Source organism: Capra hircus, chromosome 2 (genome assembly GCF_001704415.2).
Source record: "Capra hircus breed San Clemente chromosome 2, ASM170441v1, whole genome shotgun sequence".
In the NCBI taxonomy this organism is placed as follows: Eukaryota; Metazoa; Chordata; class Mammalia; order Artiodactyla; family Bovidae; genus Capra; species Capra hircus.
Window position 1 is genome coordinate 115,324,644 of NC_030809.1, and position 24,440 is coordinate 115,349,083.

Sequence of the window (24,440 nt, forward strand, 5' to 3'; positions counted from 1 at the left end):
TTAAAATATTTTATCCAAATACTTTATCTAGATAATCTACTACTGAAAAATAACTGAGTATGTACTCTTTTGCAGGGCCATAAAATACTGCATTATGTTCTAAAATCAGGAAACAACTACAAAATCAGAGAACATTTAGTGCATGTGCACATGTGTGTACACACACCCCCCCCCCCACTCTGACCAATAAACTTTCTTCATTTTTATTTAGCTACACCCTAGTAAACATTACCTGTTCTGTGGACCGTCACCAACTAAATATTCAACAATTCTATCCAGAGCACCTCGTTCTCGAGGCAGAATGGGTCTTGCTAAAGGTGGACCAGGAGGATGAAGACCTAGTAAATAAATATACACCAAATTTATATGTGTGAAATACATTTAAACTTCAATTCAGTTGCCAAGAACTACTTATGCTTGTTAAGAGTTTTTTAAATGATTTTAACAAAACAAAAATGATACTATCTCTGTATTCAAATTTTCATTAAAAATACTACAGTACAAAAATATATTTATATATGTGCTATATTAGAACCAGCAACATAATCTATTAAGGAATAAAACTATGTTGAGTTCTGTACAAATTAATTTTTTAAATGCTCAGACTCTTAAAAGTTTATGTAATAATAAACTAGGAGACTTCCACTTTGTACCATAACACAGTAATCAGAGTCAGATTTAATCTCCCATTTAAAACAACTAAAATACCATGTAAAATATATTATGCAATGGTTTTAGACACACTGGATATCAAGTAATGTAGGATAAAGATGCCTGAGACACATACAGCAAGTAAGATGAGCCCTACAACTGCCCCAACTTATTGTCTGGAGAGTTTTCCAGGTAGCAATTCAGGCAGAGTAAATCCAGGTGAAGTTCATTAGTCTCCCCGAGTTGAGGAGAAGCTGGAACGCTGGAGAGGCCAAGGCAGGTTGAGTTCACTGGGAACAGTACCAGAGAGGAGGGAATGCAGAGACCCAGAACACCAAAGATCTGCCCAGGATGCAAATGAGAAAAACTACCTGAGGACAGAGAAAGAACTGCCCCCAAAATACTAAAGGTACCAGTGCTCACATGGGGTCAAAAATATCACATGTTCCCACCAGCCAGGATGGAAAACTTTGTAACTCACAGGTCACTGGGTAAATATTCAGAGAGGCCTTGTACAGTAATTTTAAAATATTCTGTACCCAATATGGCAAAATTTACAATGTCTGACATCAGATAAAAAATTATTAGTCATGCAAATTGGAAAGAAAATAAAACCCATAATGAGAAGAATCAATCAAAAGTGACCCAGAAATGATGGAGATGATAGTATTAAGAGACAAACATATTAAAACACTTATTATGACTATATTCCATATGCTTGAGAATCTAGATGAAAACTGTAATATGTTAAGCAGAGACATGAAAAAAATTTATAAAAGACCCAAACTGAACCTCTACAGATGAAATTTACAATGTCTTAGGTTTAAAAATTCACAGATGAAATGAGCAGCAGTTTGGACATTACAAAATAATTAGTAAATCTGAAGATAGCAATAGAAGCCATGCAAAAGGAAACACAAAGACTAAAAAGATTTTTAAATGAACAAATCATCAGTGAGCTGTGTAACAACCTCAAGCATCTAGTATACATATAATTGGAGTTCAGAAGAGGAGAGGAAAAAAATTTGACTCAAAAAAATAATGCACAAAAATTTTCAAAACCTGATGAAAACCGAAAACATACAGACCCAAGAATATCAACAAATCCTAAGTACAAGAAATAATTTTACACCAAGATACAGCATAATCAACCTTCTTAAAACCAGTGACAGAAAATCTTAAAAGCAGTCAGAAAAAGATACATTAGTACAGAGAAACAAAGAATGATAGATTACTCATAAGAAAATAAGCAAGCAAGAAGACTATGAAACAGTATCTTAAAAGTTCTGAAAGAAAAACTATCAAATTAGTAAAATTATCTGTATTAGTGAAGACATCTTTTAAAAATGAAGGCAAAATGAAGACTTTTTTCAGACATACAAAACTGAAAGAATTCATCACTAAAAGAAGTGTACTACAAGAAATGTTAAAAGAAATCCTTCATGCAGAAGGAAAATGACACCAGACAGAAAGCTGGATCACACAAAAGAAAGAGTACCTGAAATGGTTACCATGTCGGTAAATATATAAAACATTATTTATATCACTTTAAAAAACAATTGATGGCTTAAAGAAAAAGTAATACAGGTTTCCCTTGCTATCCAAAAGTTCCCATGAAAGCTTTCGCAAGCCAAAATGGCATAAAGTGAAGAAGCAATTACCTTAGGACACATCTTGCTAACGGATGCACAAAATAAATTGAGACAAAGCACAGATGCTCACAGACAAAGTTCAAAGCTATGGCGGCTTGATGATGAGATGCTGAGTGTAGTTCCCAGGGAAGGAGCTTGGTGGTGCCACTCTTGCTGGTCAGGATGCACGCTGCCTCTACAACGGCTCGCTGCAAAACAAATGCTGAACGCTATTTTCGCTTTTCATCTTTTTTTGTAAAAGCGAAAACCTTCTTCCGATTCTTTCAATTAGTGGAAACAGGCACTAATGTAGGTCTTTCATAAAAGCAAAGTGGTGTAAAGTGAACTTTCAAAATGTGGAGGATATATCTGTAATTCCTTGTGGGGTTTATAACACATGTATAAGTAAAACGTATGACAACAATACCACAAAGGCCAAGGGGAAAGAAACATTAAGTATACTATAGTTTGATTCTTAATCTGTATGAGAACTGGTGTCATATCATTTGAGATGAACTATGATAAATTAATGATACATACGGAAAACTCTAAAGTACCCACAAAATAACAACAAAAAAGCACTATAGCTAATAAGGCAACAAAAAATAAATGATTAAAAGCAGTCATAAAAGATGCTCAACCCACAAGAGGCAGAAAACAAGAAAGGTAGCAGAACAAATGGGACAAATAGAAAACTAGCACAATAAAAGATTTGAACTCGAACTTAAACATATCAATCATTACATTAAGTGTAAGTGGCCTGAGCATCCTCACTATGAGGCAAAGACTGTCAGAACAGATAAAAAAGCAAGACCCAACAGATGCTGCTTACAAAAAATCCATTTTAAATATAAAAACACAAACAGACTAAAGGTAAATGACAGGGAAAACTACATAAGTACGCTAACACTACTCAAAAGAAACCTAGAGCACCTGTATTAATAGCAATCAAAGTAGATTCTAGAGCAAAGAATATAAACAGGGATAAAAGTGTAATTTCATAATGACAAGGAGTCAATTCATCAAGAGAACATAATAATCCTAAACCTATGATGTATGTGCATTATAACAGAGTTTCAAAACACATTATGCAAAAACTAAAAGAAATACAAAAACAAACAAATACACAATTATAGCTGGAGATTTCAACAGCATTCTCTCAAGCACTGACAGAATAAACAGACAAAAAATCATTAATGATATGCAATACTACCTACTTAACCAATTTGATGCAATCAACATTTACAGCCATTCTACCCAGCAGGAACAAAACATATATTCTTTCCAAGTGAACATAGAGCATATACCAAGACAAATGATAGTCTGAAACATAAAACAAATCTCAATACATTCAAGAAGATTCAATAATACAAAGTATGTTTTCTGACCACAACATAATTAAACTAGAAATAAGTAACAAAAAGACATCAGGAAAATACTCAAATATTTGAAGACTCAATAATATATAAATAATCCAAGCTTTAAGAAAAATAAAGAAATTAGAAAGTATTTTTAACTGAATGAGAACAAAAAACCAACATATCAAATTTATGATATGCAACTAAAACAATATGTAGAGGAAAATTTATAGCACTAAACACCTATACTGCTAAACACCTACAAATGAGAATAAATCTAAAATCCATGAATTCAGTTTCTACCTTAAGAACCTAAAAGGAAAGAGCAAATGAAACCCAAAGTAAACAAAATAAATGAAATTATAAAGATCAGAGTGGAAATTAATAAAAATATACTAGAATAATAGAGAAAAGATAATTCTTTGAGAAGACCAAACTGATAAAGCTCTAGTCAGACTAATCAGGATAAAAAGGAAAGATACAAAATATTAACAATGAGAGAAATGACATAAATCCAGATAGTAAAGATATTCAAAGAATAATAAGGGTATATTATGAATAACTTTCTGCCAATAAATTCTATAAATTAGAAGAAAAAAATTCCTCAAAAGACTACCAAACTACCACAACTTACTCAACAATAAACAGAAACTTCAACTTGCTAAAATTTTGTTAAGAATTTTTGCATCTATTAAGGATATTAGTCTGTAGTTTTTTCTTTAAAAAAGTTGAATTTTTTTTTAAAAAAAGAGAAAACCTTCCACAAAAAAAACACCAGGCCTATTAGCCACCTCAACCTGTAACATTTAAATTTATTACTAAGAAATAATACCAATTCTATACAAACTTGTCCATAAAACTAAAGACAAGAAAATGCTTTCTCATACTGAGGCCAGCAATACTCTTATACCAAAACCAGACCAAAAAAATTACAAGAAAAACAATAAAATTACAAGAAAACAAATAAACAAAGAAAATCGACAAAACAAAATTACAAGAAAAAAAACAAAAAGCAAAAACAAAACAGACCAGTATCTTTAAGGAAAATTGATGTACACATTTCTAACAAAATTTTAACAAACTGAACCCAATAATATGTATAAAAATTAAAACATGACCAAGTCAAATTTACCTCAGGAAAGCACGGTGGTTTAATGTCTAAAAAATGTCAGTGTTAATGAGGTGGATGAAACTGGAGCCTATTATACAGAGTGAAGTAAGCCAGAAAGAAAAACACCAATACAGTATACTAATGCATATATATGGAATTTAGAAAGATGGTAACGATAACCCTGTATGCGAGACAGCAAAAGAGACACAGATGTACAGAACAGTCTTTTGGACTCTGTGGGAGAGGGAGAGGGTGGGATGATTTGGGAGAATGGCATTGAAATATGTATAATATCATATATGAAATGAATTGCCAGTCCAGGTTCAATGCATGATACTGGATGCTTGGGGCTGGTGCACTGAGACAACCCAGAGGGATGGTATGGGGAAGAAGGAGGGAGGGGGGTTCAGGATGGGGAACACATGTATACCTGTGGTGGATTCATGTTGACATATGGCAAAACCAATACAATATTGTAAAGTAATTAACCTCCAATTTAATAAATTTATATTAAAAAAAGATATTAACATTGGAATAAAAAAAATCAATCAACGTATTTCACCATATGAAATAGTGATATTAAAAAAAAAACTAAACTAAACTAAAACCCTATAAGAGCATCTCAATAGATGTAAAAAAGGGATTCGAAAAAATCCATCATCTGTAACTGATAAAAACCTTCAGCTAACTAGGAATGGTAGGGTACTTCTCCTCAATCTGATAGGGGCTATCTATTAAAAAAAAAAAAGAAAAACCTATAGCTTACACTGAGTTGAGTGATAAAAAAGTAAATGCTTTCTTCCTAAGATCAGCAATAAGACAAGGATGTGTGCTCTCACCACTTCTATTTAACACTGCACTGAAAAGTCTAGCTAGTGTAATAAGGCAAGAAAAAGAAAGGAATCTACATTTAAAAGGAAGAAGCAGAATTGTATTTAGTCACCAACAATCTGAAACCTGTTTAGGATATATTATGGAATCTATATAAAAGTTATAAGAATCAGTGACTTTAGCAATATTACAGGATATAAGATCACTATACAAAAATCAATTTCTATGTATGTTACCAGTGAACAATGGAAACAGTTAATAAAGTATTTAAATTAGGATAAAAACATGAAATAATCACATGTACATTTAATCAAAAAAGGTACAAAAGCTATAAACACTGCAAAACATTGCTAAGAGAAACTAGAGAATATCTAAATAAATGGAGAGATACATTGTATTCCTATTACAAATTAGCCAGTATCAGAGATGATGACTGGAGAGTCAGGAGTAGAGGAATAACTTAGAATTTAGTTAATGATTACATTATATAAAACAGTAACAAAAATAAAGTTACACATTCAAAATTACGAATTGTAACTCCATAATCTCTGAAAACTGAAAGAGAACTGTTTGTAGGAGATATTCTAAAATTAAGAGACTACACAGAAGGCACTGAGAAGAAAGTTAGAGAATAAAATAAACAAGATGTGATGTTTGCCTTTGTAAAACAAGGCCAGATAAAAGTAAGATAGGCAGCAATGGACGTTTACATGGAGACCTTCCAAACAAAATGAGGTTTTGTTGAAACAAGCCCTGCAATACATGGATTAAAGGTCTTCAAAATGACTGTTACAAAACCTTTAAAGCATTAAAAAAATGGCTTTAGGGCAGCAATATGATAATACTATTCTAAAAGATAAGAGATTTGCGTTGTAAATAGTCACAAATCTTAAGGCTGTTACCATCTTAAAAAGGGGGGAATGATATAGAATTATAGCTAATAAATGAAATTAGGTTCTAGAATAAGTTTTCAGTATTAGGAATCAAGTGCATTTTTCACATTTCATTGGCTATTGGCATTTCTTTGGCTAATGTTAGGTAGAGTCATACTTAACATTCAATCATCAGCATCAAAAAATAAACTTGAATGCAGACATTAAGTGTCATCCCTCATTATCAAATTTTCAACTTAAATAAACACGGCAAATTAAATTTTGAAAGCATTTAAGCCAGCTTAACTTTTGCTGGAGTATTTTACTTCTACATGCTTAAAATTAAAATGTCCATAAAGGAATCTGGATAAATAAAACAACAGATTTCATAAAAATATCTTAACTCCCTTGCATGTTAATAACTTTTAAAATAACACATCTTTGTATTCATGCTGTTACGGGTAACAGTAATTAATACAAACATCAAGAGCAATCATTGTAGGAATATTGGTCATTTTTACACAGCTTGGCAAATTATCAAGTACCTGCTGGTTATTAATTTTCAAACATATGGGAGCCCTGTGGTAATACACATTAAATTGATTCTCTTTCACAAATATGGCATAATAAAAAAATGAATTATTAATCTTCTCTATAAGAAATCACTTAGTTCACTCACATTTTTGGCAATGTACAACTTAAATACAAAGTCTTTTACACAGAAACAAATTAAAAACTTTAGTAAAATATATTATGTTTACATGATCATGAAATGGTAGGCTACTGAAACCCTGTTCTTACACGTGCTATTATATAGTTTTCATTACTCTGTATAAGTTGATAAACTCTAATTTCTTTAAAAATAGTTAGATATACAAAATGTATTCTCACAAAAATAGTTCTTCCATTATAACAATTAAGAGCTTTACTTTACAAGTCATGGGTATCTCAAATCAACCAGTAACAACTGAAAGATGAATAATTTTCAATCAATTTACTCAATTTCACAAAATATACAGTTGCCCTGAGTGACATCATTATATGTTAAGTTTAAAAGTATTTTTTCAATAACCAACAATTAAAATTTATGATTTGTATTCATTTCATTTATAGTTAGCTTTCTTAATATATTTATAAATTAATAGTTTTTTAGTTTTCTAAAATCTTATGCTGTTTTCGAAGAAAAAGGAGGGGGAAAAAAATCTGTATTAGTAACATTTAGATTGCTTACTGATTTTATTAAGACTATGTAAATGCCCTGAATATCTAATATCAACTTCTGATGAGGCTCAAAGTCATAAATTATATGTAATTAGTCATGAAATATGAAATTAATCTAAATTAAAATTAAATATCCTAAAATAAATAATTTATTATCATATTTAAGAATCTGACATGGGACTCTACATACAATAATGTGATCTGCTGAAGAAGAAGACTTTCATGTCCTAATCATACTCCAAAAGAAGGTTGCAGGGTAACATAATCTATTACACTCCTAAAATGGGATCTTCCCCTAGAGATCTACAAAACTGAAAAAGGAGAATCCAAAGAGATGAAATAGTAGTAAAGGCAGTACGTTAATTCAATAAGACTTTATGTTAAATTATCTGTCAGAAAATATTGAGGCTCTATGGCTTAAAAAAAGAAAAATCTACCAAGCTCACATTAACATTAGTAGTATTACACACTACAGTACATGAATATTCTTCCTAAAATGTTAATCTGTCAGGTTTGAAAATATATATGAAGGGTTTAGCACAAAGCATGAATACACTCCCAAAATGTTCTCTTCTATCCTCATTTTATATAAATCTGGAGCCATTCTAAGCTGAATATAAAAAGATATGCTATACTGTTGACTACAGAATACTACAAAGTTTTATTGCCATTTAAACAAAGAAGCCATAACAGTTAAATGAGCTCAAGAAATAGGTTTCAGTATCACAAGGTGCCAGCTGTAAAGAGTTATGGCTAATTGAATATGGAACTCCTGCTTAATCAAATAACTGCTCTGCTATTTCCAAATGAAATGCCATTTCCACACTGTCTGAAAATGGCCCATTTTATTGGTAACCAGAGAAAACAATATAAACTGTAAATAACATTAAGTGCTCTGTTTACCCATTCCAGGCACTGAAGTAGCAGGGGATCCAAAACGTCTTGGTAATACATTTGATGATAGGGCTGGAGTAACAGTTCTTTCTGGGGGTCCACCAGGGGCTGAAGTGTCCTTTGGTGGTCCAGGAGAAACTGGAATTTGCGGAGGAGGGCCCTGGCTGGAGCCTGCTGGTGTTGGAGAAAGGTTTCTTTGAGCGGCAGTTCGCTGACGAATCTCTGAAAATAAGAATTAAAAGTATATATTAGGTTTAACATTTAGCATACCACCATCAGTCAATATCACAAATGACTTATATTCAATAAAGCTTTGCAGCACTAGAAATCATCTACAAGGTCAAACTGCTTATAAATAACAAATGTGTACAATGTAACACTGAAAACTGACTACAAAGTACTCCATTTCTGAACCTAAAATTCAACTACATGTATATATTTACATAAGTCTTGATCTAAGTCTACCTACTGATACTATTTTTCAAAATAAATTCAAATAAAATAAAATAAAATCACCCAATTATGCATTATATCTTTTTATAATAAATCCCTCCCAAGTTATGATAAAGAAAGTTTATCAGAATCAGTGAAAACACCAGTGAAAACTGAGGAATTGCTTTTTCAAGATAAAAAAATGGTAATGCTAAGAAATGAGCAAATAAGTATATCTGGAATTGTCATGTAATTTATGAAGTAATTAATCTAAGTAGTCATAGAAATGCTGAAGAAAGGTACCATTTCTATTCTTCTTTATACTACTATCTTCTGGGGTAAATTTTTTTTGGTCAGTACATTCAACAGAGGAAAACTTTCACTGTGCACAAACAATACATTAGAATAACAAATTTTCTCTTTTTGATGCAGAAATTACAAGAAGTCAGTAAGTGAGTCAAATCCAGGCTGCTGCCTCTTTTGTAGTTTTCCACTGAAACACCCTAACACAGTTCTTTACATACTGTCTATGGCTGTTTTAGAAGAGTTTGAGTAAACACACTAGAGACCATATGGCTCTCAAAGTCATTCACTATATTTACTATCTGTTCCTCTACAGAAAATTTCATGATCCCCCTCTGTACTCAGTAACACAAAATTCAATTCTATCATTCCCCATTCTCACCAATACCTTACTTGAATGTTGACGGTACGATCTCAAATAAAGATGCACTTCTAACTTTGTAATTCTACATATCACCTTAAATTATTACAAATCTTGAAATGGTAAGCCAAAACTAAAGAAGTTATTGATAAATTTTAATTGGCATGATTGGTAAAACATGCAGTTTCAGAAGCAAAATACTTTAGATTTGGACTCCATTTGACAGTTAAATATTTTCAGAAACAGCTCATTGCAATCACAACTTGAGCACCAGATTTCAGTTCACTATAGCCTCGTCAACTATTAAGAACCTGGGTCCTGCGGTCAAAAAGGTTTGGTTAGAATCCCAGCTACAGCTCCATGACCCCAGATGGGTTAACTTTGTTAAGCCTCTATTTATTTGCAAAATTAAGATAATAATATCCTAACTCAGAATTGTTTTGAGAATTAAATAAGATAATGTCTTTAAGTTGACAGATCACATTTATTGAATACAAATCTCAGATGACAGTGCTTTCATACAGCTAAGTATTTTCAAATCACCATTTAGCTGTAATTACTGGGACCAACAAATTTTCCATTGGTTCTTAATTTAGTCTCTAACCTAGCCACTGCAATAATAAATTACAAGTATGTTATCACTATATAAATGGATATGTCCTTATATGTGGCTATTTTCCTTACAGTTTATGGAAATTTTTGAATTTTACCTAGATTAATTATATCCTAATTAATTCAGCAAATTAACTGGTCACTTAATTATCTTTTACTCACAAGGAACTTCTTAAAAGATGGTTACACATTAGGAAAGCCATTAAATTCTACAAAAGGTACTGAGTTCAGTGAAATCATCTAAGGATCTGATTACTGGAATTAATTTAAAAAACAAGGCATCAATATTTTAAATCATTTCTTTAGCAGATTTTTAGGTAAAACATAACTCCAAAAGGCTTCCCTAGCGGCTCAGTTGGTAAAGAATCTGCCTGCAATGCAAGAGACCCAGGTTCCATCGCTGGGTCGGGACAATTCCCTGGAGGAGAGTATCCTTGCCTGGAGAATTCCATGGACAGAGGAGCTGGGCAGGATACAGTCCATGGCATCACAAAGAGTAGGATACGACCATGCGACTTTCACTTCACTTTCAACTCAAAAATGGTATTTTTCTTCCAGATAAATGCTTACCATTTATTATACTATCTTAAAAGTCTGTAACTTCTTGAACAAAGACTTGAGACTGCTTCCTCTGAGCATGCATTTACCCAGCAAAAATTAACTAAAGCACACTTTTAACGTCACTCATATGCTACTGAAAGGTAAGGTCTATAACTAAAAGGAACACCATATCCAGCATTCCATAAAAGAGATTTGGCTTCATTTCTAAATCTAAAATTAGGCAGACAAAAGGGAAAACTGACACAAAAGAGTCAGGAAAGGGAGAAAACATAGTTTCAGTATTTACAAAGGAAAAGAAGGTAACAAAGAGTTACAATGACTATGGTTGAAAACAGCTAGCAATACAATACCAAATCTATATTTGGTAAAATACTATAAAATATTCTGGTAGTCTCAATGAAAAACAGCTAAGATTTACCTACTTTAGCTATGTGCCATTTACAAATGCTTTGTATTATTAAATCTCTTAAAAAGTTTCTCACACTCAACAAAATAGTCATACTGGATATATTGAACATTTCCCACATTCAAACGTAAAATATCATCCCCTAACAACATTTACCAAGCACTCCACATAAGTCTCGTTAGGTACAAGGACTATCCCATAAAGTTACCTCTTGACTAGAGGATATCCTTATCAATGACCAATCAATAATTCAAAAAAAATCACACTAAGTATGAGGACATTCACTTCAGCCATGTCCGACTCTCTGAGACCGTATGGATTGTAGCCTGCTAGGCCCCACAGTCCATGGGATTCTCTAGGCAAGAATATTTGAGTGGGTTGCCATGCCCTCCTCCAGGGGACCTTCCTGAACCAGGGATTGAACCAGCATCTCTTAATGTTTCCTGCATTAGCAGGCAGGTTCTTTACCACTAGCACCACTTGGGAAGCCCAATTTTAAATTCAAAATGAATCAAATAGAATCAAAATGAGACTGAAAACTACTATTTTATGATAAACAAAAGGAAGAAAACAAAGTTTAAAGTAATGACACAGAATATGTTTTATGTTGTTAAAAACATAAATTTTGGAAACAAATTGTCTGGATTTAAATTTTAGCTCCACCCTATTTATTAGTTGTGCAGGAAGGCTTTTCCAAGTTGATGAAATCTCTCAGTTCAGTTTCCTCATAATGAGAATACTTATCTCTTACAGTTGTTATAAAGAATAAATGAGATAATCAACACAAAGAGCTTAGCCAGAGCATAAGAAAAGTACTTAATAACTATTACAAGTGGTATACATCGAAAGGTTCCAACTTGTATAATAAATCTAAAGCTGAGCAATCTAGAATTTCTAAAGTAATTATTAAAACAAAATACAGATTTTAGTTTGCAAATTAAATGTTTTCCTAGAGTTATTTGCGAACTTGTTTAAATGTATTATATAAAACTTAAATCTATTACTCTAGCTTGCTATTAAATACTTCTTGAGATGAATGTTCTATAATACCAATAATTATCCCTTAATTTATCAGATTTTAAATAATGAATGATTCCTTATACATACAGGTAGGTTTTGTCTTTGTTTTGGTATTAAGCTGTAGTAGCAAAAACATCATACAACAGTTAGGAGGCCTATATTTTCATCCTAGCTGATACCATTTCCTTATGTGAACTAAAAGTCTTTTATCCACTCTGGGTTTCGAATTTCTTTAAAAGAGTGTTGGAAGAACTACAAAGACAATCCTCATATTTTCCCTAATACTGGTTAAAGGCTTTCTGAACTATCGTGTCCAGTCCTAAGCATCATACGAAGAAATTTCAATGACTAGGATTTTAGTAACCAACAGAAATGTCTTTAAGTCTATCAATGATTAGCATATGCAGATATGAACACTTAAATTCAGGAGAATGTGGTTCTTTATAAATGTGATCATGAGATGCAGTTAGGTGGAACACAGATATATTTTCAGGAGAGTTTCTACTTTTGAATTTATATAAATTCAGGTCTCTCTTGTTTAAATTGATATGATTCCTTTAAATAAAATAATAAAGATCATGCATCTGATATCTCCTCCTTTTACTTTCTAAATGATCTAAAGTCTGCATTCACTGTATCATCTTCTTCACATTCTACTCATACTAAGCTCCTTTAAATTCAGCTTCTGCCATGCTTTTCTATCCGATTTGTTTCCTCAATCCGTCAATGGCCTTTTATTAACAAAAATGACTCTATAACCTTTTTCTTCCCATAGAGGCAAAGCTTTAAGGAAAAAAAGAAAAGAAGAAAAACTTTCCTAACAGTTCATTCTTCAACCCAATGCAATATGGTTTCTGTCCTCCTCCTTAGCTACCAAAGTATCATCTACCACTCAAAGTACTATTGCTTTGGTTACCAACTTATCATCATTACTGTTATTATACATGGTAGCAATGGTTTTGTCACTAAGTCATGTCCAACTCTTGTGATCCCACTGACTACAGTCTGCCAGGCTCCTCTGTCCATGGGATTTTCGTTATTATATATACATTTTACCAAATCCCTACTATTTGCTAGGAACTATATGAGGCATTTTACTTGCATTTACTAATGTCATACAGTACTCAGGCCAACTTTTTGTGATAACTCCTATCCTGTTTTCAAAAGAAACCAAAGCTCAGAAGTCAAGTACCTTCCCAAAAGTCTTACAATATAATAAGAGATGGAGCCAGGATTCAACTCCAAGGTTTTATGACAGATACCCTCACTCTGTTATATATCCTGTTAGATTCAATGGACTCATTTCTCTTCTATCCACTTGACCCTTTGTAGAATATGGCAGAGAGTATCATTCCTACTTATGCTTCAACTTTCTAGATGTCAATTTAGTTCTACTTTTAATTCTGATCATTTTTTTTCCTGGGATGCTCTTTCTCCATCTACCCTTAAATGCTAATGTTCTTGCAGGTTTTCTTACTCCATTTTCTCTCCCTGGAGAGAAAATTTCACTTGATCGCATAGTTTCAATAAATACCACTTATACTTCCCAATGACTCCTAATCTGTATCTATAAACTCAACTTTTTTCTAAGCTCCACTTGAAATAATTAGCTATCTATACGTTATATCACCTGGATTTAACTCCCACTTAACAGATACAAAAGCAAATTTATTACCTTTGACACAAATCTACTTCAATTCTTAATGTTCCTTATCTTGCTTAAAATACTAACATCTAAACAGCTGCCCAAGCCAAAAACCTTTACTCCTCCTTCCACTCCACACTTTTCAAATCTAATCACCATCAAGTCCTGTCAATCTACTCTTAAGTCTGAATTCTCTCTTACATCTCTTCCAACATTGTTGCAATAATTTATCTAGTGCAGGCCCTTATCTTTCACCTAGATTAGCTGGTATTCTAATTCATCTCCATGTGTTCAGCCTGGCATTCTGGAATCCATTATGCATATTACCAAAAAACCAAAAACAAGCAAAAAGGCTGTTGTTTCTAAAACACAAAGCCTCCAGTGGCTTTCCATGTTGTATATAAAATAAAGTCCCAAGCTCTGTAATGTTGCATACAAAATCTTTCATAATTATCCCTTTGTTGCTGCTGTTATTCAGTCCCTAAGTTGTGTCTGACTCTTTGTGATCCCATGGACTGCAGCATGCCAGGCTTCCCTATCCTTCACCATCTCCTGGAGTTTGCTCAAACTCATGTCCATTAAGTTAGTGATGCCATCCAACCATTTCATCCTCTGTCATCCCATTCTCCTCCTGCCTTCAATCTTTCCCAGCATCAGGGTCTTTCCAATGAGTCAGCTCTTCTCATCAGGTGGCCAAAGTACTGGAGCTTCAGCTTCAGTATCAGTCCTTCCAATGAATACTCAGGGTTGACTTCCTTTAGGATTGACTGGCTTGATCTCCCTGCAGTCCAAGGGACTTTCAAAAGAGTCTTCTCCAACACCACATTCAAAAGCATCAACTGTGCGGTAGCTTGTACAACCTGTTTTTATTCCAATTCCAAAGAAGGGCAATGCCAAAGAATGTTCAAGCTACTGCACAACTGCACTCCTTTCACATGCTAGCAAGGTAATACTCAAAATCCTTCAAGCTAGACTTCAACAGTACATGAACTTAGAACTTTCAGATGTACCAGCTAGATCTAGAAAAGGCAGAAGAACCAGAGACCAAATTGCTAACATCCATTAGATCATAGAGAAAGCAAGGGAATTCCAGAAAAACATCTACTTCTGCCTCATTAACTATGCTAAAGCCTTTGTGTTGATAACAGCAAACTGGAAAATTCTGAAAGAGATGGGAATTCCAGACCACCCTACCTGCCTCCTGAGAAACCTCTATGCAGGTCAAGAAGCAACTGGACATGGAACAATGGACTGGTTCAAAATCAGGAAAGGAGTATGTCAAGGCTGTATATTGTCACCCTGCTTATTTAACTTACATACAGAGTGAAAGTGAAAGTGTTAGTTGCTCAGTTCAGTTCAGTTGCTCAGTCGTGTCCGACTCTTTGCGACCCCATGAATCGCAGCACACCAGGCCTCCCTGTCCATCACCAACTCCCAGAGTTCACTCAGACTCATATCCATCAAGTCTGTGATCCCATCCAGACATCTCATCCTCTGTTGTCCCCTTCTCCTCCTGTCCCCAATCCCTCCCATCATCAGAGTCTTTTCCAATGAGTCAACTCTTCATATCAGGTGGCCAAAGTCCTGGAGTTTCAGCTTCAGCATCATTCCTTCCAAAGAACACCCAGGGCTGATCTCCTTTAGAATGGACTGGTTGGATCTCCTTGCAGTCCAAGGGACTCTCAAGTTGCTCAGTCATGTCCTATTTGTTGCCTGCTACATTGAGAATTTCAGCCTAATTTCAGGAGACCATACAAAAAAGCTTTCTTTTTCAAACATTTTCAAATATTATTTTCTAATAGTACATATGACATGTCAACATTTAGTTGAGTTCACTTTTTTGTTGCTCTGCTTTTTAAAGAACTATAAAGCAAAATATACTTTCAATTGATCTAAACATTTACTTTTCTTCATCACCTTGATAATTTATTTCTAGTTCTCTCTTATCTCTCAATGTTAAACAACCTGCACCTTGCGGTTTGTCAAGGTCTCATTTGGTTAGTCATATTTTTTATAACATTCAAACAAAATTTATGAGTTCTTTTAAAAAAAAGTTTCCTTTTATTTCCTTTAACAACACATTTATTAAGCAACCACAATGAGTAAGGCACTTCAGAATGGGATTCAGAGTTGCGTATAAAAGTGGCAAGCAAAGATAACACAAAATTACAAATTACAATAACTCAAGGTAAATGCCACAAAAAAAAAGAACTAATAAGGTACTATGGAGGGTTCAGAAAGGAGAATATTAAACTCAGGAATGGGCTGAAGAAAGGTTTTGTGGTAATGGTGGCATTTAAGATAAACGCTGAAAGATGAATGGGGGTAGAAATGCCTTTTGGAGAAGGAAATGGCAACCCATTCCAGTGTTCTTGCCTGGAGAATCCCAGGGACGGGGGAGCCTGGTGGGCTGCTGACTATGGGGTCACACAGAGTCGGACACGACTGAAGTGACTTAGCAGCAGCAGCAGCAGAAATGCCTTTGTTACCTGTATTAAGGTATATGTGGCATTTTAAAAATAAAAGTCCAAAATTATTTGAGTTGCCTCCATTAAAATGGAAGAAAGAGAATGTCTATGTCTCCTCCCTTGAATCTGTACTACTGCTGTTTGACCAAGAGAATATAAATTCTAGTTTTCAAAACTACTTTTCTGTCTCTTGGGCAGCTTGCTCTTAGAATCCAGCCACCATATTAGGAAAGTCCAAGTGGCTCCACTAAAGAGATCCATGCGGAGAGGAACCAATGGCCAGCACCAACTTGTCAGTCATGTGAGTAGGCCATCCTGGTAGTAGTTCCTCCATCCCCAATCAGGTAGTTCCAAACCCATGTTGGGTAGAGACGAGATATTTCTACCAAACTCTGCCAAAACTGTGAATTCATGAGAAAAACAAATGAATGTTGTTTTCTGTTCAGTCCAGTCACTCAGTCGTCTCCGACTCTTTGCGACCCTATGAACCGCAGTACACCAGGCCTCCCTGTCCATTGCCAACTCCCGGAGTTCACCCAAACCCATGTCCATTGTGTAAGCCACTAAGTTGTGGAGCGGTTTGTAATACAATAAATAAAAGCACAGCTATAACATGTAAGAACGCCCAAAAAAGTGAATTTGCTATTTTATGTCTTCCCAGATTTTCTTAATCAAATGTACATCCCCTGAAACATCAAAATATGAAATATCATTATGTTTACTTACAAAAGCAAAAAAGATTAATGATTTCTACTTTCATCTTCCATGTATGCCATGGAACACAAGTGAGTAAACTATAAAAACCTACTTAAATAAGCTGTAATCCATGTGCCAGAACCATTAAATTTTTTTTCAAAACTTTTTGATTTCAAACTTAGCTGTGGCACAATTTTGACTTTTGACTGACCTTCCTTTTACTAACTTCACTAGTAGAGATGCAGGGTTATATATAAAGGTAAAAGAGAATGTATGAGTGCCTTCCTTTTAAAACAAATATAAGAGGATCTATTAAGGGTTTATTTTCAGCTATCAGATGACATCCTCCAAAAATCTTATCAGCCTTCCTACTTCAGTCATTCACTGTTATGGTCATAACCTAGTTCTAGAACCTTGCCATTAAAGATAACTGAACTCCACTCAAGTTCAAGCACAAACTCTCAAATCACACTTACATTTCCTACTTCCTTCCTCTATGACTCTTTCAATTCCAAGGGGATCTCAGTTCAGTTCAGTTCAGTTCAGTCGCTCAGTCGTGACAGACACTTTTCGACCCCATGGACTGCAGCAAGCCAGGCTTCCCCGTCCATCACCAATTCCTGGAGTTTACTTAAACTCATCATTGAGTCTGTGATGCCATACAATCATCTCCACCTCTGTCATCCCCTTCTCCTCCCACCTTCAATCTTTCCAAGCATCAGGGTCTTTTCAAATGAGTCAGTTCTTTGCATCAGGTGGCCGAAGTATTGGAGTTTCAGCTTCAGCATCAGTCCTTCCAGTGAATATTCAGGACTGATTTTTAGGATTGATTGGTTAGATCTCCTTGCAGTCCAACAGACTCTCAAGAGTCTTCTCAAACACCAGTTCAAAAGCATCAATTCTTCAGTGCTCAGCTTTCTTTATAGTCCAACTCTCATCCATACATGACTACTGGAAAAACCAGAACCTTGACAAGATGGACCTTTGTTGGCACAGTGATTTCTCTGCTTTTTAATATGCTGTCTAGGTTGGTCATAACTTTTCTTCCAAGGAGCAAGAGTCTTTTAATTTTATGGTTGCAGTCACAATCTGCAGTGATTTTGGAGCCCAAGAAAATAAAGTCAGCCATTGTTTCCACTGTTTCTCCATGAAAGTGCCATGAAGTGATGGAACCGGATGCCATGATCTTAGTTTTCTAAATATTGAGCTTTACCACAACTTTTTCACTCTCCTTTTTCATTTTCATCAAGAGGCTCTTTAGTTCTTCTTTGCTTTCTGCCATAAGGGTGGTGTCATCTGCATAGCTGAGATTATTTATATTCCTCCCGGGCAATCTTGATTCCAGCTTGTGCTTCCTCCAGCCCAGTGTTTCTCATGATGTACTCTGCATAGAAGCTAAATAAGCAGGGTGACAATATACAGCCTTGACATACTTCCTTTTCCAATTTGGAATCAGTCTGTTGTTCCATGTCTTGTTCTAACTGTTGCTTCCTGACCTGCATACAGATTTCTCAGGAAGCAGATCAGGTGGTCTGGTGTTCCCATCTCTTCCAGAATAAGGGGATCTATAATCCATTAATCATTAAAGAGGTCAGCAAACTTTTTTTTGGTAAAAGATCATATAGTAAATATTTAAGATTTTGTAGATCACATATGTATTTCTGTTGCATATTCTTAATTCTGCATTTTGGGGGTTTTATTGGAACACTTTTTTTTTTTTTTTTTGGTGTATGGCATGGGGATCTTAGTTCCTTTCCTCAACCAGGGATTAAACCCACGCACCCTGCATTGGGAGCACGGAGTCTTAACCACTCAATGGCCAGGGAAGTCCCTTGGAACACTTTAAAATATGTAACTCTAAGCTCAAGCACCACAGAAAACAGACCTTGGCCCAGATTTGCAGACTGAAGACTGCAAATCCCTGTATTATTAATAATACTACCAATACCTTTTGACTGTCCATCATCCCCCTGTTATATCATTTCCTTTATGATCATCTCAGATTCAATAATACATCACTATAATTACCTTCTTGCAAACAACTTCATCTCCTTGCCTTTTGATAATCCATTCCACTAAACCCCAACCCTACTCAAAATCAACTCTCTGTCTACTCCAAGCCTGCACTCATACAGCTAAACTCAACTGGAAAACATTCAGACAACTATGCTTTAAATACATAACTATTAACTTTAAGTGGACATAAATGCCCCCTAGTAGTCCTACATTCTGAAAATTATTTTATTCCTTCTCTTCAGGTCCCTCAACAACATTTTCCTCATCCTCACTCTCATTAAGAAAATAAACACAATCAGAAAACAATTCGAATCACCTACCTATAATTGCCTAAGTTCTCTGTCTGCCTTCCTAATACAGATGACATGAGCACACTCCTATCAAGAGCCAACTCCACACTTGTACACTAAATCCCATTCCTTCTTGTCTCCTCATGGATGGTTCTCCAACTGTCGCACTCTCTCCATCATCAATCATCTATGTCTTCTAGGCCATTCCCAGTAGCACATAAACATGCTATCATTTCTTTCACACATCATGTTCACCCGTACATATACATACATACAAAATGCTCCAGCTACCCATGTTTTTCAAGTCTCTTTACTCAAAAGAATTGTCTCTTCTCATTGTTTACAACTTCTCTACTCCCTTTCTTAAATCTACTCTAATGAATCCATTCCTCCACCAAAACTATTCTTTTCAAGGTCATCAAGTTCCTCAAAATTGCTAAAATCAATGGCTAATTCTAGACCCTCAACTTATTTAGCAGTGGTATTTATCACAAATGATCACTACCTAGAAACTCTTCAATTAGTGTTTAGGACACCACATACTTTTGGGTTTCCTATCTCACTGAACATTTCTCAGTTTCTTTTTCTGGTTCTTCTTCATTACTCCAAATATCTTAATGTTAGAGTACCCAAGGGTGACCTTGGTCCCTTCTCTTCTTTCTCCATTTCTCCATCACATTTACATCCTTGATAACCTCATCTAGTTTCATGGTTTTAATACAATCCACAAACTGATGACACCCAAATTTGTACCTCTAATACAGATAATTCCTGTTTGCCAGACTTGTATTCAACTACTTCCTTAGAATCCCCACTTGGACACCTGTCTAACAGGCATCTCAAAGATGCATATCCAAAATCAAACCCTGTTCTTCATCACCTCATCTGAACCCCCATTCAAAAAGTGCTTCTTTTGTAATTTCTACCATCTCAGTGGGGCTTCCCTTGTAGCTCAGTTGGTAAAGAATCTGCCTGCAGTGCAGGAGACCTGGGTTCGATCCCTGGGTCAGGAAGATCCCCTGGAGAAGGAAATGGCAACCCACTCCAGTATCCTTGCCTAGAAAATCTCATGGACAGAAGAGCCTAATGGGCTGCAGTCCATGGGGTCGCAGAGTCAGACATGAATGAGCAGCTAACACACAAACATACAAACACACGTGAAAGAGGTGAGGGGATGAGTCATGGCAGATATCTGAGGGAAGTTACATTCCAGACAGAGGGATCATTAAGTGCAAAAACTGAATACAAAGCATGCCTGGATTACTCTAGAAATACCGTGGAGGCCAATATGGCTGGGACTGGGTTGAACAACTGGGAGAATAGTAAAAGAGGCAATAAAAGAGGCAGCAAAGGATCGTATCATGTGGGATCTTGTAGAATGCAGACCATTGTAAGAACTTCAGTTTTTAAAAAAGTTTTTTTTGTCTTTTGTTTTGAGCTGAGGATTGACATGATTTTAAATTATATTTTAAAAGAAAGGTGACTGTGTTGGGGCTGCAAAGGAAATAGAAGTGGAGTTGTAGTTACCTAAGGAAAGCACTGATGAGACCTGAACCTTTTAGTAACATAGACGTGGTTTAAGATTCTGCATATATTTTAAAGTTGGAACCCAAAAGAGCTCCTGATGGACTGGGTATGGGTGGGGTCAGAGACAGAGAAGTCAGAGATAACATCCAGGATTTTGGCCTGAGTAACTGGCAAGGTATTTACTGAGATGGTAAGTAGGTAAGTTAAGTGTTAGTTGCCCAGTCGTGCCCAACTCTTTGCGACCCCATGGACTGCAGCCCACCAGGCTCTTCTGTAGTCTGCCAGGCTTCTCTGTCCATGGGATTCTCTAGGCAATAATACCAGAAGTTTTAGGTTGCCAGTTCCTTCTCCAGGGCATCTTTCTGACCCAGGGATTAAACCCAGGTCTCCCACATTGCTGGCATATTCTTTACCATCTGAGCCACTAGGGAAACCCTCTTTCATAACTTTGATCAAATGTTACCTCCTCAATGTGGCATTCCCTGACAGCCCAATGTAACATTAAAACCCCATTCTCACTCAAGACACTACCTATGCATTATCCTTTTATCATTCTCCTCCAACATTATACAAATAAATTGATAAATAAAATTTTCTACCCCCACCAAATGCACAAAAGGTGATTTTTTTTCTTACTATCTTTTGTTCACTACTATGAACTCAGGGCCTAAAACAATGCCTGGCAGTACATACTCACTAAACATTTATTTTAAAACAAAACAAATTTTTAAAAAATCAGATTAGCACATACAAGTCAAATTTATTCCCCTATACCAATTAAAACCTTAAAAAGAAATTTAATTTTTCACTAGCCCCAAATATCTATATTAATTTATCCTAAAGAAGCTACTCAGGAATCTGTACTATGGCAAATTCAGTTTTTCACTAAATCCAAACTTCATTACTTTTTAATCCAGTAAGGATATAAAATTCTTCCATTTCTCAGTCCATTATTTCTATAGAACTAAAATAAATGCTGCACATCTAGTAACCATATCACTCTATTTAACACATATATGTATATATAAACACGGGCTCCCCAGGTGGCACAGTTGTAAAGAATCCACCTGCCAATGCAGGAGATGCAAGAGATATGGGTTCAATCCCTGGGTTGAGAGGATCCCTTGGAGTAGAAAATGGCAACCCACTCCAGTATTCTTGCCTGGAAATTTTCATGGACAGAGGAGCCTAGTGGGTTACAGTCAATGAGCTCACAGAGAGCTGAGCAACTGAGCACACACACATATATAAACATACACCTATTTTTTTGTCATTTATATTGGATTGGCCAACATGTTCATTTCCATGAGATATAATGGAAGTTTTTGGCCAACTCAATAACTTCATATCAAATGACAATACTGATTTTCTAACATTAAGTGTCCACTGATTAAAATTCCTTATAAAAAAACGGTCAGGGTCAAACAGTTAAGATTATCAAAACCAAAGAAAAGTCCGAGAAACTGGCACAGCCAAATGAAACCTAATAAACATAACAACTAAATATAATGTGATATCCTGGGTGAGATCCTGGAACAGAGAAAGAACATTAGGGAAAAACTAAGGAAATTATTATAAACCATGGACTTCAGGTTAATAATAGTGAATTATTGGTTCATCAATTTTGTTACTGGTCCATCAATTTTAATAAATGTACTACATTAATGTAAGACATTAATAATAAGGAGAAGGCAGTGCAAAGGTATATGGGAACTCTTTACCAAGCTATTGCTTTGTAAATTTTCTGTAAATCTAAAACTGTTCAAAAAGATGTGACCTACTAAAAAGGGGGAAGAGGGCCTATATCAAGAGTACAGAGTAGGACAGATTGAGCATGCGCTCACCTCCTCCCACAGGCACACCAAAATTACAACTACTTAGAGAGTAACCATCTCTGAGAATGACCAAAGGACAAGAAGAGAAGATTTCCCATAACTAAGATATAAAGAAGCCACAAAAAAGCAGGTAGGAGGGGCAGAGACATAGTCTATTCAGGACCCACCCCACCACCCCAGTGTGGCAACCCACAATGGGGAGGAAAATCACAACTACAGAGGTCCTCCCCAGGGACTGAGAAGTCCAATCTGCACATTGGGCTCCCCAGCCCATGAGTCCTGTACCATGATAAGACCCCAAAATGTCTGACTTTGAAAACCAACAGGGCTCACATTTGGGAGAGCCAGAAGGGTGTAGGAAACTGAGACATAGCTCTTTAAAGGTGCAGGAAAAAACACACACAATCCTAAATTAAGCACAAGACAGCAGTGTGAAAGATGCCAGGATCAGACCTATCTGCTGATCTTAAGAAACATTCTGCTGGGACTCCCCCTGAGTACTGAGATGCTGTCAGCAGCCACTTTTGTGATGTCATATTACCTTGATGACACTAGAAGTGGCAGGTGCCATTTTGGAATCCTCTCAAGCTTATTAACACCAGGGGCCTACCTTACCTACCAGTGTGCTAACAGAAATTGCATGGCAGCAGGCCTCAGAGCCAGATGTGAAGAGCCTGCACTGTCCACCAATGTACCCCTAGTAATAACATGAAGCAGGTCATCTCAGCTACCTGGGCCCAGGGACCAGCTCCACATACCAGCAAACCCATATCAGCTGGTCCTGCAACAATAGAAAGGTGCACACAGTCCACAAAGGGTACACTGCTGAAGCATCTTCTGATGGATAGAAGAAAGCATGCACCTGGATACCTCCTACATAAGACCACTTCTCCAAGATCAAGAAATGTAATGGGCCCACCTAACACAAAGAAACAAATACAGAGAATTAGGCCAAATAAGAATGATCCAAATGAAAGAACAAGATACTCTCAGAAAAATGACTAACTGAAATGGAAATAAACCATCTGATAAAGAATTGAAGGTAATAATTATAAAGATGCTCACCAAACTCAGAATAAGAATGGATGCCCACAATGAGAGCTTCATAGAGACAGAAAATATGCTTAAAAATCAGAGCTGAAGTTCAATAACCCAAATGGAAAACATACTAGAGGGAATCAATGGGAGATAAGATGATACAGAAGAACAGACTGGTTATCTGAAAGACACAGAAGTGGAAACCACCCATGCTGAACAGAAAAAAAGATAAACAACTCAGAAAAATGAGAATAGTTTAAGGCAGGGGTCTCAAACCTTTGGGATCTAATGTCTGATGTGAGGTGGAGTTGATGTAATAATAAAAGAAAGAAAGTGTACAGTAAGTGCAATGTGCTTGAATCATCCTGAAACCAACTCTCCTCCCCAGTCCGTGAAAAAATTGTCTTCTGCACCGATCCCAGGGGCCAGAAACACTGGGGACCACTGGTAAGGGATCTGGGGGACAACATCAAGGAAGTGCACTAGCATTCACATTACAGGAATTCCAGAAGGAAGAAAGACAGACAAAAGGCTAGAGAAGTTATTTGAAGAAATAACGGCCTAAAACTTCCCCAGTGTGAGGAAGGAAACAAACATCCAGGTCCTGAAAGAACAGACAGTTCCAAAGAAGATAAACCAATGAAGTCCACACCAAGACACA

At 35.6% G+C, this 24,440-nt stretch overlaps 1 protein-coding gene across 2 annotated transcripts in view; it reads right to left on the bottom strand.

Annotated features, from left to right (window-relative positions):
* The window catches only part of LNPK (lunapark, ER junction formation factor), a 103,696-nt gene that overhangs the window by 14,943 nt on the left and 64,313 nt on the right, over positions 1-24,440 (bottom strand). For both annotated transcript variants that reach the window (XM_005675934.3, XM_005675935.3), the window contains exons 9-10: positions 8,579-8,791; positions 233-338 (exon numbers count right to left, since the gene is read on the bottom strand). In XM_005675934.3, the coding sequence (XP_005675991.1) occupies positions 233-338; positions 8,579-8,791 (319 nt within the window). The remainder of the gene's footprint in view (positions 1-232; positions 339-8,578; positions 8,792-24,440) is intronic.